We start from the raw sequence: 14,799 nt of genomic DNA, 5'->3' as shown, positions 1-14,799 counted from the left end.
AGAGAAAGGTATAAAAGTACTATTGAAGGAGGACAAAGGGATAGCGGAGAAGATGAATAAATTTTTGGCATTGGTTTTCACTGTGGAAGATATTGAGCAGATACTATGAACTGCTTTTTCCAGGGAGGATGACTGAACTGAGATAGCAGCTAGTTCTAAGGCTAGTTGATAAGCTGGAAATCTGGGTAGGATACACCCTAAAGTTTCCAAAGTGAAATTGTTGAAATTCCAACAAAAATGTGATGTCAATAAAATCAGCCTCCTTACCAGAGGACTAGAACCCATTCAATGTATTACAGATTTAAAAGGTTCTGTGGAGGGGACATGAAATTTCAGACTTTTAAGTCTAACATTCTACATAAATTGGTAGACATCATAATTAAAACTAGAATTATTTATTGTTATGTCTTAAGAGACATAGTGGTAAAAGCTTAATCTACCATAGCTCATTATGCGGATTGTAAAGACATGTAACTACTGACCAATGGTATGCCTTCTGGAGGGAATGGTTTTGATTGGTCATTATGTATTGACTATGATTGGTTGCAATGTATATAATCTGATTGGATACTATAAGTATTGTGGGCGTGGCTATCTCAGCCAGAATTGTATATAAGTTGCCGTTTTTGCCTATTGAATTGTCTAGCTGGTCTAGTCCTTACAAGGCTGAGCCTGTATGCTGATCTCACTGAAATAAAGCTGAAATCACTGTTGAACTATTCCTCCGAGTTAAATGTCATACTTAACATTTATCATATAAAACAACAAGCTTTGGTGAGGAAGATTCAATATGGCTTTGCAAAAGGAAGCTCAACCATTCTTTGCGACTTTCATCAAACACAGGAATATGTGATCAGGTTCAGATTATTTGGATGTTGTTAAAATAGAATGCAGAGAAGTAAACAATAACCACTGGAGTCCCTTAAGGATTATTGTTGCTGTTGTTGATGTCCGACTTAAAGTGATTCGGAGCAGATAAATTTGCTAAAGAACGAACAATGTACAATGGCAAAAACCCAAGCAGATCTCTCCAAACTGGGAGCCTAACTGGACATTACGAACTGCACAAGTTTGCCACAGGGACTTGCAGCTATATTGCAGCTGCTAGTTCCTGGTGACAACTCATGTGTAAATGCAAAGCAGGGTAGGATTTCTACTGGGACTGCTGTATGGCAGAAAGAGGAATTCTGAAACAGCCACAGAGGAAATAAGACTCCCCCCCAGGCTTTTCAGCCACTGAAAACAGCTCAGGGGAGAAGGTAGAAATTCTTCCTTCTCCTGTGCAGTGGTCCCAATCTGAATCAGGCACTGCAGCATGTTTGCTCAAAAGTTGCCACCAGAAACTAGTAGTTACAGTACAACTGCTAGTCCCTGTGGTGAACTTGTGCAGTTTGCAGCATCTAATTAGGCTGTGGGTACTCAAGCTACAAAGAGCAAATGAGATTCTACGTAAATAAATGGCAGACAAAGAGGCAAAATTCCACCTATACAGCGATGGGATCTACACTGGCAGCTACCACCCAGGAAAAACACTGACCAACATCATAATGTCTTAATATAAATCTATGGCGCAACTACGTTTTAAACTTAACTTGCTAGTCTGGCTGCCCCATCTTGCAATGGGTATCATAAAGCTGGAGAAATGCTGAAGAATGATCAAGGGATTCAAACACCTTCGGTACAGGGAAAGGTTAAAATTTTGAGGGCTTTTTAATTTAGAAGAAAGATGGATTGGAATGGGGAAGACATGACAGAGATTTATAAAGCTGTGCCTGGTGCAGAGAAAATAGATCAAAATAATATTCTTAGAAGTCAGGACCAAAGAAATTGACCAATTCAGGGCAGACACAAGAAGAATTTTTTCACAAAAGACATAATTTGCAGCCATAAGTGATGGATACTGACAGACTGCTTTAAGGAGCAGAATTAGACAAACTCTTGGATGATAGGGCTATCAATGGCAATTACCCATATCTGTTAAAAGGGATTTCCATATTGCTAAGGGAGAGAGCAAATGGTATATGTCCTGGAAAAGTGTTGGTTTCAGGCTCTGCTTGCTGGTTTCCTGGTGGTATCTGGCTGGCCACTCCTGGAAACAGGATTCTGGACTAGATGGGCCATTGCCTAATCCAGCAGGGTTATTCTTACATTCTCATGAGGTATTTTATATATTGTGGTATTCTAATTCAGGGACCACACATAACTTCAGCACTAAACAGGATTAAAGCAGTAGGACTTTGGGAAGTGGGATAGAAAAAGCTATTCTACTAGCAGATGAAGAAATTTATTTGGTGTGTACAGAGATACAACCCCAAAATGAAAATTAACATTGTTTTTGCATCGCCTGGGTGAACATCAGGTAGAATAATTTCAGACGTACATTTGAAAAACCATTAACAGTCCTGCAGAGTGGTCATACAGTCAACAGAGCCTGGTACTGTAATACAAGCATTTATTGAAAACATATGTACTTTATTGAGAAGCTACAAAAAATTCCATTAATGAAAGTGAAAATCTGGGTCTACATTCTACAGGGAACATTCTACAGGGATCAAGAGGAACACACCACTGGGATTTCAGTTAGACGATGTCAACTGCTAAGTAAATGGCCAGCATAGATTTCTTTTGAGAAAACATCCTCCAGTCACTGCCAACCCGTTGCTCTGGCCAAATAATCCCGGGGTTACTACCATACAACACCCCACAAAGGGTTTTCATAGGATTATAATGGCAAATAACACTGAGCCTTATATTTACAGGGAAGAAACCAGGCCATCAAGCCAGCAAATTAGGCCACCAAATATACAGAGGATCCCCCTTGGGTATTAGAGTTGAGTTAAGCAGACTTACTTCCTCTGGAGAATTCAGATCTTCTAGGTCTTCTAGCATTCTTTCCACAAATTCTTCAGTCAGCAGGATCTGCAAAAGAGACAGTAGTTTTATTCTTTTACACTCCAAGCTTTACCTAATTGCTAAGCAACAGACTCCTTCCTAGTGCACAGAGAAGAGACTGTACTGTGTTTTTCATCCAGCAATTCACAAAGGCCTTGGAAGTTGCTTTGCTTCCTCCTCTAGTACTGTCAAAATACTACAATTATAAGTGAATCTAATTGCATCATTACATATCTTCCTGGGTCAAAAATTAAAGGCTTTGATTCAAAGGGAAGAGAAGCAATGAATTGTGGGGAGAGAGAGATTTTTGTTTAAAGGCAGGCAATAGGAGAAAGGAGATGCTTAGTTCCTTGAAATCAGGCAGGAGAACAGGGAGTGGCTATTAGTAGCCTGTAAACATCTCTTCTGCCAAATAGGGTAAACAACTCAACCTTCACAGAACTTTGTTAACTCATTACTGCACAAAGGTGCACCTGCATTTATCTGAAGTTTAAACCAGGATTCTCATCTGATTAGGATCAGACCAATTAAATAAACAAGGGCATTTAGCCATAGCAACACAAGTACTAGATATATTGTTATCCCCTTGAATTCCTATGGCATGGTTTTAATGAGACAGTGTAAGCTATTATGAACTATACCATTTCCAATTTTTTTTGTATTCCCTAAATTCAGAAACTACCTGACCACTCTGGTCGTCTTCAGAGGTTCTCCTTCATGTGGGGCTGCAACACAAGAATGGGCCTTCTTGATCGTGGCAGCAAAACTTTGGAACTCCCTACCAGGGAGAGTCATCTGATTGCCTGTACTGTTGTCTTCCACCAATGGGTGAAGACTTTGTTTTGTCCGACTTTCCCTCACTAACTCTTGTTAGCCCTCCTTCTTGTTTGTGTGTCTACGTGTTATTTAATTGTTTTTAAATACTTTGTTGTATTTAAAATGCTGTTTAAATGTTTGAAATGTCACTTGTCTGCGGGGGACTCTGAGTTGTATAGAAAGTTGACATAGAATGTTTTAAATAAATAAATAAAACCAGTCCCTGCAATGATGGTGTCATATTACACCAGAAATCAAATACAACCGATGTGCATGATAAAGGTGACACAAACAGCAAAACAACATCACAGGCTATCATAGCTCTAGATGCCTGGTTTAATTTCTTCTGGGATCTAGAGCTTTACAAGTAGAAATTGAACAAATTGAAAGTTTTCATCTTGAGCGGAACACCCCTTTTGTGAATATCTAAGATTTCTTATCAACATGGACGGCTTCAAAAGGGAATTAGATAAGCATATGGAGCAGACGTCCATCAGTGGCTATTAGCCACAAGGTATAGATAGGGACTCTGGAGCAAGTGATGCTCTGTCATCTTGGTGCTTGGGGGGGTCAACAGTGGGATGGCTTCTAATGTCCTGCCCCCACTGATGGACCTCCTGATGGCACTGGTATTTCTGGCCACTGTGTGATACAGAGTGTTGGACTGGATGGGCCTTGGCCTGATCCAACATTGGCATCTCTTATGTTCTTATGTTAACATGAAGGACAGTGTATGGAGACTAGAAATGGTAGCTCATGTATTCCCTTAAGAAAAAATTATCCTTAATACAACAATGGGAAAAGCCTTTAACATATAGAGGCCAAGTTAAATTGTTTTGCACACATTCAAAACCCACATCCAAGAAAACCTTTCCTCCCAGAAAATCTTTCAGCAGCAACTAAGGCAGTAAATAGGCTCTATAGTATCAGATGGCACTTGCTACGAGGGTTTTGAAATGCCACATTTCCATAGTTCTGGTAGCATTGTGCAAACATTTCCCACCCCACCAGCCTGCTGTAACTGGTTTCTCATGCTGGGACACGGTTCTGTCTTTTATGAAGACTGTTTGCAGAACACAAACACACAGCAGCTTAAAAGTGTGCTCCACCTTCAGCAATTCAAGAAACAAATGTCCATGCTAGGATTTTCATTTGGGGTATGACCTCAACAAAGTAGTTCCAGCGATGTGAATTTCCAGATTTGTTATATATGTTGCAAATAAAACAGGTAACAAATGTGTAAGAGAAGAATGTGTGAATCCCTGAAATTTGGCCAAAACAAGTGACCAGATATTGAAAAGACACTATGGAATGATTTCAAAGTATTCTATAAAAACTCTTGCACACAACAGTCTTTTCTCCTCAGCATTCACATGAGTTTCGACTCAAAGTGAAAAGTCTTACATTCTTCTGGATTTAGTTAGCTTTCTTTTGTAACTCGTGACCCCAAGCCTTCCTGAATATACAGTGATAGAAAAATGTTCTCCTTACAGTGCAACCAGATAAATCCATTGTTGCCATGACCTTTATTTCTCCATTTTGTGGCATCAAGCTTTGAACCATGACCAGCTCACTTGTCCTGCCCTCTTAGAAAGGTCTGATCCTAACTCTCCTTATTTGGACAGACTTCTGCTTTGAAAACCCCTTTTTAACACACCACCACCTCAAGCCTTCCCCCGCTTCCTTCTGCCCCAATCCAGAGGCTTTCTGCAGACATCTTTACCATACTCTAACCCTACCAAAAAAGAAAGAACAGCTTTTAACTTTATTATTCCTGGGAGCTTCCCCTCAGCCTTTCAACTCATGCTTAGCTTTCAGCTTCATACCCTCAGATCATTAGATGCCTGCATGCTCACAAGCCATTCCAGGCTACGTTCCCCTGCATTTTCCTTGTAATTTTGTAAAGTTTGATTCATTATACAACATGATCTTTACTAAATGTTCTAGTCACTCATGTCACAGTGTTTGAACTGGGGAAACCTGCATCCCAGTTACCACCATCCAGCTATGAAGACTGCTGGGTAACTTTTATCTCTCAGTCTTCTCTGTCTGATGGGATTGTTTTGAGGAAACTCCTTGGAGGGAAAAGGGGCTACATATGGTGTATGATATCAAATCTGGGTCTGAGGTGAGGTATGTAGACAATACCTCACAATACAGACAGTACTTTGGGAAGTGGGCTTATTCTCTAATTATTACATAATAAATACCCTGAAAAACAGAAATGCAACCCCAAAATGCAATACTATACTCACAAAAAGTTCAATCTCATACTAAATATAGGCTCAGTTCAGGCATAACATGAAACCTGCAGATGGGTCAGTCAGTCTGCCTCAATGAACAGTGATTTCATCGCCTGGTTTGACAGAACCTGACTAGTCATAGCTAGTGGACCAGTCTGCATTCAGACAATCACACTAACTTTAGTTCATTTAATTAAACTATGGTTTCACTTGATGCCAGATTTCAGTCTCAAATTCATTCTGATTAACTATCTTTAATGTACCAGCCGTAACTTTAAACTAAGCCTAGAACTTTTGCTCCTGCAATCTTCCACTGACTCTTGTGGAACTAGAAGGAGCAGTGCTAAATGTGTTCTTGAAGACCACAGACAAAGGGGAAGTACGATGCTTGCATGCCTCTTCAAACATGATCCTCAAATTGGGGATTCAGACCCTATGTACTATGACATAAACACAACAAAACAGAACCCCCTTCAAAACTAGAACTATGCTGAAAATTTTAAAAAAACCACCAAAATCCATTAAGATTTTCATTATGCAAATGAGTAAACTTTGAAGGGGCTTTTTTGGGGGGAGGGTCTGTTTTTAAAATGCAAACGTGCATGTGTACTTCTGCAACATGAAAACAAAAAAGAAAAACCCCTTCTACATTACCTCTGTGTGCCAAAAAAACCAAACACACATATACCCTTTTCAGTGCTTAGTTTTGAAAAGGTTTCTATTCGTATTTTTTTCTATGACATATATGTTTTTCACTTTTCCTGGGATTCCTGAATCTCAGGACTGCAGATGTATGTACTTATTGGGTTTGAAAGAACGCCCCCCCCCCCATGTCCATTATTTACATAGACACCAAAAATAAATGGGGGGGGGGAGTAAACACACCAAAAAGTGGGAACTCCTCCTGGATTGCTCACTGGATCTCCCATAAACTTGGTCTCAATCTGAAAAGCAGTCTGATGCGGAAGGTCCAATATTTGATTGTGAAATCTACCCTAATCAGATTTTGTGATCATCACTACTTTAAACAACCTTTTCCTGCAAAGGGAAGTCCTCCAGTTCTGAACAGAAGACCTTACAGGAGCCAACTGATCTGCAACAGGATGCCATAATTTTACTGCTGTTTCCAATATGTCTGTGTAACTTCTCTACCAGAATGAATTTGAGCTCTCAGACTTTTCTAACTGAAGTTGAGAGTTGCTGCAGTCAAGTAGACAAAAAGCTTGTCTCGAATGAAAAAGATCTTTACTTTCATCTCTGCCCTGAATGCATTTGTGTGCTCTTGGGACTCAGCCTCAATTCCCCCATCTTTAAAATGGAAAGAATAGTGACCTAGCTCATAGGTTTCTTCTGAAGAGAAATACAATAAAGACCACATGGCACTCCAAATTGGAAGTGCTTCTGTAACTGTTAATGTGAAGATCTTCCAGCTTTAAAATCCAGTTTTAGTACTAGATACTGACAGCCTTTCCTTCCCAAACCATTGATTCCCCTGCCCCAACAAGAATAACTTCATAGGAAAAAGGTAAAAGGGACAGATTCCCTGATGTACAGGAGATGACTGTTTAAAACAGATACAGTACATAAGGAAACATGAGGGCAAGAGGTTAGAAAGGATTTTTTTTAAAAGCTTATAGAGAAGATGTGTTTTAAGAGCATTCTGCTTGAGCGACAGGAGTAGTGGGTAGGAATGTGAATCAACCTTTCATTGATTATGGTAGCTTTTCGTATGCATCTCACCATTCTTGTTTATAATGAAGGTTTGCCATACTCTACAAGGACAAATAACACGAATGCTGAAGCTTTGTCTCTAAACAGATTTAAAAGGAAGTGACAGTATGACTGGCATGTCTAACTTACGATCTCTGTCCAGTCTCAGTGAGTCACTGCGGATTATCTCAAGGGCACTGGAGGTTTCAAGGGAGATAATGCCATGAAGCAAGGAATTCCTTGGGATGACATTCTATGTATGACCGCAAAAAGCTGATAACAGAAGAACTTGACTGGACAGTAAAACCTACTTTCTGGTGATTGAGTGTATTCAGCTGTGAATACTTTGCTCTTTTCTCCAGATATCTCCAAAGACAAGTTGGGACAGACTACTTCTTACCCTGGTAGTGTCTCATTAGGGCTCCACTGCCAGCTTTTCCCACCTGTTGGGAAAGTGAGTACTCTTTTCAAAAGATATTACTTCTGCACTATTTCTTCTGATGTCTGGGGGGATTCTGGAAAAGCTTTTGCCTCTTACCTTCTAAGATCTACTCAGGAGAAGAAGGGGTCAAGCTTCCCATTCCTGAGACCTACTTGTAGGGCACCTATTCTTGAACAGATCCACTGAAGGACAAGAGCTTCAGCTTGACATTTAACATGGCAGGCCACAGCCATTCCATGCAAAGAGATGATGACCTGCTATGTGAAATGGCAGACAAAAACCCTTCACAGTTAGTGGACTTTTATAATCAACAGTCCAAGAAAGTACTGAAACAAGAAAGAACAACAAGAATAACTTCACAGGAAAAAGAAAGTTCCCTCCCTTTTGCTAAGGAATGGTCTGGTGCGGAAATAATCTTTCAAGTTTAGACTGTACAGAAGACATATTGTAGGATCAATCCACCAACAGATTCTATAGCATCCCTCAGCATCTCATATAGGATAAGACACTACTCCTTTGAGATCCAGTTTGGCGTAATGGCTAGGTGCGCGGACTCTAATCTGGGAGAACCGGGTTTGATTCCCCACTCCTCTATTGGCAGCTGCTGGATGACCTTGGGCAAGCCATAGTTCTGTCAGAGCTGTTCTCTCAAGGACAGTTCTGGAAAGAGCTCTCTCAGCCCCACCTAACTCACAGGGTGTCTGTTGTGGGGAGGGGAAGGGAAAGGAGTTTGTAAGTCACTCCGAGACTCTGAGTGAAGGGCGGGGTATAAATCCAATCTCCTCCTCCTCCATAAAAGCATAAATTGCTACAGGTTCTCCTCCTAACTGGAATAGGGCTGTTATGGAACATGGCAAGTCAACTGCCTAAGTCTGTTCAAGCAAAGACTAAAGGAGTCTGCTGCAGAACGCCTTTGTCATTTCCACCATGTAAGATTAATCACACAAGGAGACTTGAGGAAGGTGGTACAAAAGGCCACAATACATCCCTTCCTCAAACCTGTTGCACATGTTGGTATTAACCTTCATGCCACGAAGCCTTGGGTAATTCTTAAAAAAGAATGTCCATCATAATTCTCTTGCAGGGAAGAAGCTGATTATAGATTCTCTGCCTCTGAATTCCAGGGGCAATTCTGGAAACTGCATGCCAGAAAACGTGACTTCACTGTGACACACAGACATTCAGATGTCACATTTAGCTGACACTGAATGAACTTGGCTTGTTGCTAGGCTAGTGTGCATATGGTCTGCATGGCCCCTTCCAACTCCAGTTACCCATGACAAGTGCCTGGATTAGTGCATGTTCATGCCTCCCCCCCCCCCCCCCCCCCCCTGGATTTTAAACCGTAACTCCAGTTAACCTGGATGCCTAGATTCATATGATGCATATGATGCAGATAACCAGAGTTTGTTTTAAACCAGGATACCATCATTGAGCTCCACACAAGAAATCTTATTTATTTATTAATTATTAATCACATTTATACCCTGCCCTCCCCGCAATGCAGGCTCAGGGAAGGGGGAAAGAAGAGTGAGGAATCCAAGCAACAAACTGGGTTTGTGAACGTAACAGCTTAACATTGACTGAACACAATATATGGATGCAGCCTTGGACAGAAACCATAATTTAAAATGGAGTAATTAAACATATTTTAGGGGATATGGAATGCATTCTTAATAAGCATAAGAGAATTCTGAGGGCATGCAATGCAAGCTAAGGATAATCTCAAGGCACCTGGGTTTTTAACGAGCTGCATCAAGCTACATTCACCAAAGTCTTTTACATAATGGACTATAAAAGATTACCCTTTTGTTTATGATTATTAGATGAAAAACAGGAAAAAAGTAGGCAGAAACGATCAGTTCTTCAAACTGAGAGGAACAACTAGTGGGCTATGTAAAGTGAACAATTAAGAGAAGAACTTGAGAGCAAAAGTAAGCAACAAAATGGAAGATAAAAGTTATAAGTGCAATTAGAGGCCTTGGCAGTAAGATCCATGTGCACAATGATGCTCCTCACCCTTTCCTTAAGGCACACTGCTTGATAGCTCTAGGGAGTTTCAAAAGCAATTTCCAATGCAGCGTGAACAGCTGCTCCTATAAGATTTGGGAAGCCCTGGTACATGGCAAGCAATTACTTGTGCAACCATAAAGGAATTTCTTTCCTCATAGCCAATGTTCGTACATGTAATTATACTTAGACGATACTGAAGCACTATTATCAGTTAAAGATATTTGAATCATATTGACTAGCTATGGGGAAATGTATGGTATAAACACTTTAACAAATACATTTTAAAAATAGGTAATAAAATACTAGGCGACTATGCTATAGCTCCTAGAAAAAAAGCAAAGGATAAAAAAAAATGCTCCTGAATAATCAGGAATGTATACAGAAATTGAAAAAATGTTATAATTTATTAGAAACACAGAAGCTCTCTACATAGCAAAGGCACATAATTCTCAGGACTGTTTGATTTAGAAGACAGACTAGTAAGAGGTATCCAGTAGACAAAGCAAACTTAAGAAAATATATTTGTGACCATAATACTGACCACAGTCATACATTACCTGAAAACATTCAGACTGGATTACTGTAACACTCTTATATGGGTGTCCTTTGAAGAACATTCAGAAACTTAGTTCAAAATGTAGTTGAAATGATTGTAATTCAAAGTTTATCATGGAGACCCTAATACCAGTTTTAGCCCATTTACTCTTACAGCCACTTTGGCTGTTAAACCCTAAATGGCTCATGGCCAGGGTACCTGAGGGATTATCTTGTGAAACCAGCTGGTGGTGTTCTGCTCTACACACCTGCATTACCAGATGTAAGATCTGCAAGTACATAGGACAGGGCCTTTTTGCTTTTTTTTTACACCACGGAATTCCTTCCTCTAGGAGGTATGTCAGACCCTCTATTTCTTGGCCTCCTAGAAAACTTTTAAAAAGCTTTTTCTGGAGGATATCTGGTATATTGGTTTTCTACTTGCTGCTCCTGCTACAATTTTAAATTTACCACTGTACGATAGCTTTTATTTGCTTTTTGCTGCTACTATTTCACTGTGAAGGTTTCCACTGTTCCTGTTTTAGCCTATTCATGCATTTAAACTTGTTAAACTTTTAACTTTTATGCTGTAAGGTGTTTTGAGTACCATTTTTATGATAGAAAGGAGATATATAAAACTTCCTAAACATACAAGCACATGAAGTTGCCTTATACAGAGTCAGACCACTGGCCTATCAAGGTTAGTATTGTCTGATGGACAGTAGTTCTCCAGGGCCTCACATAGAGGTCTTTTATATGACCTGCTACTTGATTCTTTTAACTGGAGATGCCAGGGAACTTATGAATACAAAGCAGATGCTCTACCACTGCACTACAGCCTCTACATATTAAAAAAACAACAACAACAAACCAACACACAAGGTTTCTTCCCACATAGAGATAAAATTGAGTTCAGTAGAGCAGCTTCCGATCTGTACACTCATGGCAAAATGAACATCCATGTAGTGCTTCAAAATAGTGACACATGCCCTGAACTGGATAGCCCAGGCAAGCCCTATCTCGTCAGATCTTGGAAGCTAAGCAGGGTCAACTTCGGCAAGTACTTGGATGGGAGACTTCCTTGGAATACCAGCAGTCTGGAGGCGGGGGCAGGATTTATTCAGCCACCTCTCTGAATATCCTCCAGGCCCCCAGTAGGGGTCAGTCACCATAAGTGACTTCTAGGTGCACATGCACTCATATGCACACAAACACACACAAGCACATATAAGAAAACCAGTGAAACACACCTTTGTCTTCTACACCAGGGGACCCCAATGTGGTGCCTGTGGGCACCACGGGGCCTGCCAACACCTTTTCTGTTGCCCACCAAGTGTTTTTAGGAAGTGGGTGGAGCCAGGTGGGGCTTTTGCCCAGCAAGGCTTCTGATGGACTACTGGAGATTTGATTGGCTGTGCAGATTTTTAAAAACATCAATTTGGCAGCAGCTCGCACCACAGCACAAGGATCTTCACTGTGTGACTGAAGTTATGCTGCGGCAACCATTTTGTGGCTAGGTCTGCTTCCTGCAGCAGCCATTTTGTTGCTACGCCCGCTATGCTGTGCCTGCAAGCGCAAAAAGGTTGGGGACCCCTGCTCTGTACTAACAGAATCTTTTCAACCATTACATATTGGGCGGGGGGACCCAGTTAGAGTCAAGATGCATAAGAACTGGGTGATTATAGCTGAGATTGGATTAGACGAAGAAGAGTTGGTTTTTATACCCTGCTTTTCACCCCCCAAAGCAGTCTCAGAGCGGCTTACAATCTCCCTCCCTTCCTCTCCCCACAACAGACACCCTGTTAGGTAGGTGGGGCAGAAAGAGCTCTGAGAGAACTGTGACTGACCCCAGGTCACCCAGCTGGTTTCATGTGGAGGAGTGGGGAATCAAACCCGGTTCTCCAGATTAGAGTCTGCCACTCTTAAATACGACACCAGGTAAAGAAGCCCTGGACACATTCCACCAGGCATTCAACAACTTTCACCCCACCATCAACCTGACAATGTACCTATCTATGGCAAAAAATATATTTTCTGGACACTACTGTAAAAATACACAATGGATGCATAGACACCATCTTATACCAGAAACTTACTGACTGACAAACATACCTACATGCTTCCAGCCACCATCCTAAACATACCAAACGATCCATTGTATATAGCCAGGCTCTAAGCTACTACCACACCTGCTCCAGTCCTACAAACAGAGATTCTCACTTGAGGGATCTACAACAAAAGTTTTTGGAACTAAACTATCCACCTGATGATGTCAAGAAACAGATTAATAAAGCCAGGATGGTACCCAGAGAAAACCTGTTGCAAGACAGACCCAAAAGAGAGAATAACAAAACACCACTAGTGGTCACATACAGCTCTCAACTCAAAACAGTTCAATGCATCATCAGCGACTTACAACCTCTCCTGGATAATGACAGTTCTCTTTCAAAAGCACTGGGGGGGGACATTTTCTTGCGCACAGACAGCCCCCCAATCTCAAAAAACTACTTACCTGTAATAATACAACTTCTAATTTGAACATGGACACTGGTACCAGAACTTGCAACAAACCCAGATGCCAATTCTGCTGCCACATACACCCAGACGACACAATCACTGGTCCTACCAACATCAACTATACCATCTCAGGCTTATTCACTTGCTCATCTTCTAAGTTTGTGTATGCCATTAAATGCCAACAATGTCCTTCATTTTCTACACAGGACAAACAAGTCAAACCCTACGCCAAAAGATAAATGGACACAAATCTGACATGAAGAATCACAAAGAAGAAGAAGAAGAGGAGGAGGAGGAGGAAGAAGAGGAGGAGGACGAGGAGGAGATTGGATTTATACCCCGGCCTTCACAACATCTCAGCTGTTCACATCACCTTCCTGTCTGCTTGGATGTTGCCAGAGTTGTGAGCTGAAGGGCAAGAGCCAAAGGTAGTCATTGTGTGAGATTTAGAACCTGCCTACGATGTGGTTTAGAGAATTTTTGTTTTATTTATTAATTGTATTTTACTTCTTTAACTTGCTTATTTAAATTAGGTTCTTTTATAAGCTACTTCAGGTCCCTATCTGGGAAAGAGTGGGGTAATAAATTACCTAAACAAATATTTTGTACTGCATAACATGAAGTGGACCTTAGATTACTTTAGTTAAGGGAAAGCCTCACATATATAGACTCTGTTCACTTAATGTTTTAGAAATTCCTAACATAGTAAAAAGCTTTGCTATCGGGCACATGATGATTCAGAATGCTCAGTTAACCAGCATCACCCAGAAGGAAAGCTCCTTCCCCTCAACCACGATATCCCTGTGACTTTGGGCTTGCACATGCCTCAGTCCTCTCTCTCCAAACAGCCATCTTGATGCCTCCGGCCATTGCTGAGCTTCTGCCTGATGTCATCTTAGATGCCTCCTTCCCCCTCAGCCTGCCTTGAGCCACTGGGGAGTCAGCTCTATCAGAGGGCTCCTGGGCAGCTGACCGGCTTGTCTGACTGCTAGATAGGAAGGCACCTATGGCTTTGGGGGGAATGGTCCTAGCAGGCATGGGAGCTGATGCCATGGTGTTCCCAGTGGGGTGGGGCTTGGTTGCTGTAGGTTCCTCTGGGTAGGGACAGTGCAGAGTGATAAGCGTCAGCAACCAGCATGGCTGGTTAACCGGCAACCTCACTCCCTATGAATGCTAGATAACAAAACTTTTACTGTACCACGAGCCAACAGATCCTGGGAGTGAGCAGACCAGGCTATTCCACATAATTGTTCTAATGTACTTAAAACTTTCTGCTGCATTCATACATGGTTACTATGAGAAACAGTACACTGTGCTGGATAGGCCATCGGTTTGACCCAGCATGGATGTTTCTGTTCACACCTGAACCATTTACTTTGGTTCCAGAAAGAGATTTGCTGTAGCATTATTTTCAGAAAGCACTGCAGATGCTTTTGGCAGCCATTATTTCAGAGGAGGTGAAGCTGTTGCTGGAAGCCTTTGATCACATACAGCGTTAGTACGAGTGTAACACATCAGAGACACTGCCACGGTAACTAACATACAAACAGAAGCTTAGTGCTAACAAATGAGACTTCTTGCTTACGTTTGCACCTTTGGGGCTCAAAGTGATTTTCTTACTGAACAATACTG

General features: G+C 41.2%; 1 protein-coding gene across 1 annotated transcript in view; it reads right to left on the bottom strand.

The window, feature by feature from the left end:
• SUFU (SUFU negative regulator of hedgehog signaling) overlaps positions 1 to 14,799 on the bottom strand; it is a 124,902-nt gene that overhangs the window by 7,294 nt on the left and 102,809 nt on the right. The window contains exon 12 of the mRNA XM_015420093.1: positions 2,851 to 2,919. Coding sequence (XP_015275579.1) covers positions 2,851 to 2,919 — 69 coding nt within the window. The remainder of the gene's footprint in view (positions 1 to 2,850; positions 2,920 to 14,799) is intronic.

Source organism: Gekko japonicus, unplaced genomic scaffold (genome assembly GCF_001447785.1).
Source record: "Gekko japonicus isolate JY-2015 unplaced genomic scaffold, Gekko_japonicus_V1.1 scaffold29, whole genome shotgun sequence".
NCBI lineage: Eukaryota > Metazoa > Chordata > Lepidosauria > Squamata > Gekkonidae > Gekko > Gekko japonicus.
The sequence above is the reverse complement of the archived record's forward strand: the minus strand, read 5'-3'. Positions and strand labels throughout refer to the sequence as shown.